We start from the raw sequence: 3,419 nt of genomic DNA, 5'->3' as shown, positions 1-3,419 counted from the left end.
TGTTGCTACATGGAAAACTAATCAAAAACTATGATCTTCTAATATTGACAATGGAAACATATGAAGTCGGAGGAGTGCCAACAGTTATTAGGAAGAGTTGTCGGTCCAAATTCCAAATGAAGACATTCAATCTGTTGAGAAGTTAAATAATGACCAGATGAGTGCTTACAATACAATTATGAACTCCATACACTAAAAACAAAGTCAATTTTTGTTGTTGATGGTCCTGGAGGGATAGGTAAAAGTTTCCTTTATCGAACTATAATGGCAAATTTGAGACGTAATAGTGAAATTGTCTTAGCAATAGCTTCCTCAGGCATAACTGCTAAATTATTACCTGGTGGTAGAACTGCACACTCTCGATTTGGGATCCCTATTGATATATAGCCCGTTTCTATTTGCAAAATAACAAAGAATTGTGACCTTGCAAAACTCATTAGAATAACCAATGCAATCATTTGGGATGAAACACCCATGATAAATAGATATTGTGTGGAAGCATTAGATCGATCACTATAAGATATTATGAATATCAATGCTCCATTTGGTGGAAAAATAATAATATTTGGAGGAGATTTTCGTCAAGTGCTTTCTGTTATTGAAAAAGGAAGTAAAAAACAAATGATTCCAGCGGTTATTGATAGGTCTCAATTATGAGCCACCATAAAGATCATAGATTTGCGCCAAAATACGTGACCGATTCATGACCACGACTTTGCACAGTTTCTAATGAGGAATGGAGATGGCAATGAACCTGCTAAAGAGGATGACATGACTAGGATAGGATGTCTGCTGAAATTGTAATGTCATGGGAAGGAGAAAGCTCCATAAAAAAACTTATATAACATACATTTACCAAATTAGAAAACCATGGATGAGATGCTTCATATATGGTGGAAAGAGTCATACTTACTCCCAAAAATTATGATATACATATGTTGAATGACATGATTATTAATAAGTTTTCTGGAGATGAACATATTTTGTTATCTTTTGACGAGGTTGATGGTGATACTCATAATCTATATCAACAGGAATACTTACACACAATTGCTCCTGGTACTTTACCACCACATATTTTAAAGATAAAAATAGGGGCTCCGTTGATGTTGTTAATATAGACCCTAAATTTGGGTTGTGTAATGGGACAAGATTGTTATGTCGTGGTTTTTTTTATGAATTTGCTTGATGTTGAAATACTTACAGGCCACAACGCTGGAAAAATAGCTTTCTTGTCAAGAATTAAGATCAAAACCACTGATGGTGCGGGACTTCCTTTTGTGCTTATTAGAAAACAGTTTTCTGTCAAACTAAGTTTGACAATCACTATAAATAAATCACAAGGACAAACCATTCCAAATGTCGGAATTTATCTTCCACGACATGTTTTCAGTCACGGACAATTGTATGTTGCTTTATCAAGAGGTGTTTCGCGTGTTGCAATAAGAGTGCTAATTAAAGACGAAAAAATAGAGGGGAAAGAAGAGAATTTAACCAAAAATATAGTTTTTAAAGAAATTTTGTTGTCACAAACTCATGTATTTATTTATTATGTTTAATCGTTCAACTATATTTTTTCAATGTCATATTTGGTGTGTACTCACTAGATTACACTATTATTTTAACTACTAAAATTTACTTCATTTATTTTGCAGTGAAACGGGAGATATTTCTGATTTCGATTCCATGGTTGACATTCCTATTAAACAACAATATCACTTAATGTCTTTGTTAATGTTTATGTTTATTTGCTTAATAAACTGTGAGAAATGTTTTTTTATTCTTATTTTATCTAAATCTTCTTATGGTTTTGAGTAATTTATAACAATATATAAACACAAAATTTAATTTTGGTGTAACCTATTTTGATTTTCCATAATACGGTATTCCTAACTATCAAATTATTTCACTCAAGTTATTGATTCTCTTGAGAAAAAAACGGTTCAATATAGTCACGTCACAATGTAGTTTTCTCAATTCAAACAAAATTTAATGCGCGAAAATTACATATTACAAATAAAATTTAATATGTATATGAATAAATATCATATATTTCATCATATAAATAGTTTATATTAAAATCAAATTTATAAAAAAAAGACGCTATTAATATTTTCACGCGTTAGTGCAATAAAAAAACAGACAAATGGATACGAGACGCATAGTTTACACTAAAAATAAAACTCATAAATTTTTAAAGAATTTAAAGAAAATTTTCCTACGATAATCTATTTATTTTTGTTTAATTACAAACCAAATTACAACTTTATGTATCCTATTTTAAATTTTTTTCAGTTTTGATTCCGATTTATCAGTGTTTTATTTTAATTTTTTTAAGTATTTAATCTTTCACTTTATTTATTTGAGTCTCATTTTTTATGATATGATAAATATATTGATAAAGTAACAAAAATTAGGTGGATAATTGAAATTCAATTATATTTATAATTATTTATTTTAATAATAATATAAATTATTATATTATTAAAAATAAAAAAACTAAAATTAAATCATTATAAATTTTAAAATAAACTATTTAAAAAAATTAAACTATTTAAATTATTATATATAAACTTATTTTATAAAATTAAATAATTATATATATAAACATTTTTATAAATTAATCATAGAATTTGCAAAATAAAAATTTTAGACGCTATTATACTCATGGCCCTAACACTAAATGGGCTTCTTTATTATTAGATCACAAGCTTTTTATTTTATTCTATGTATCAAATATATATATATATATATATATATATATATATATATATATATATATATATATATATATATATATATATATATATATATATATATATATATATATATATATATATATATATATATATATATATATATATAAAAGTTGGTTATAAATTGATATTCTTTACTTTCTGTTTGAAATAAGATTACAAGTGTTAGAGAATAACATATAATTTTTCTCTTCCTAATTAAGATTTGCATTATACAATGATGAGAGATTAGTATGCTATTTATTAGAAAATTAATATAGTAAACTAATGGGCTTTTACACACATCCTTATTACACAAGCTAACTTAGAGAACAAACTAACTTAGAGAACAAGCTAACTTAAACAATTGAGCGTAACAAACATGCCCAATTCAACATGCTAAAAATCCTAGCATACTTCGACTACAACATATAAATAGACTTTGACGACATGCTAATGATCATTTCGAATTGTCGAACCAATAAGCTACCTTTCGACCATACTAGAGTTCGATCCAATATCTTACAAATCTCCACCTTGGAACAAACTCTATAATATTAAGGAAACAAACTAGCTTTTTTCATGCAACGTTATCAACTGCATACAATGGAAAATTGTAACTTGGTAATGTCTTGGTGATCATATCAGCAGCATTGTGATCTGTTGAAATCTTCAGCACTTAGA

At 27.3% G+C, this 3,419-nt stretch overlaps 1 protein-coding gene across 1 annotated transcript; it reads left to right on the top strand.

Annotated features, from left to right (window-relative positions):
• Positions 1-890: 890 nt before the first annotated feature.
• Positions 891-1,818, top strand: LOC127094232 (uncharacterized). Its single transcript, XM_051033092.1, has 3 exons — positions 891-1,059; positions 1,207-1,405; positions 1,656-1,818. The coding sequence occupies exons 1-3, from the start codon at positions 891-893 to the stop codon at positions 1,816-1,818; spliced, it is 531 nt and encodes a 176-aa protein (XP_050889049.1).
• The last annotated feature ends 1,601 nt before the right edge of the window (positions 1,819-3,419 follow it).

Source organism: Lathyrus oleraceus, chromosome 6 (genome assembly GCF_024323335.1).
Source record: "Lathyrus oleraceus cultivar Zhongwan6 chromosome 6, CAAS_Psat_ZW6_1.0, whole genome shotgun sequence".
Taxonomy (NCBI): domain Eukaryota; kingdom Viridiplantae; phylum Streptophyta; class Magnoliopsida; order Fabales; family Fabaceae; genus Lathyrus; species Lathyrus oleraceus.
The sequence above is the reverse complement of the archived record's forward strand: the minus strand, read 5'-3'. Positions and strand labels throughout refer to the sequence as shown.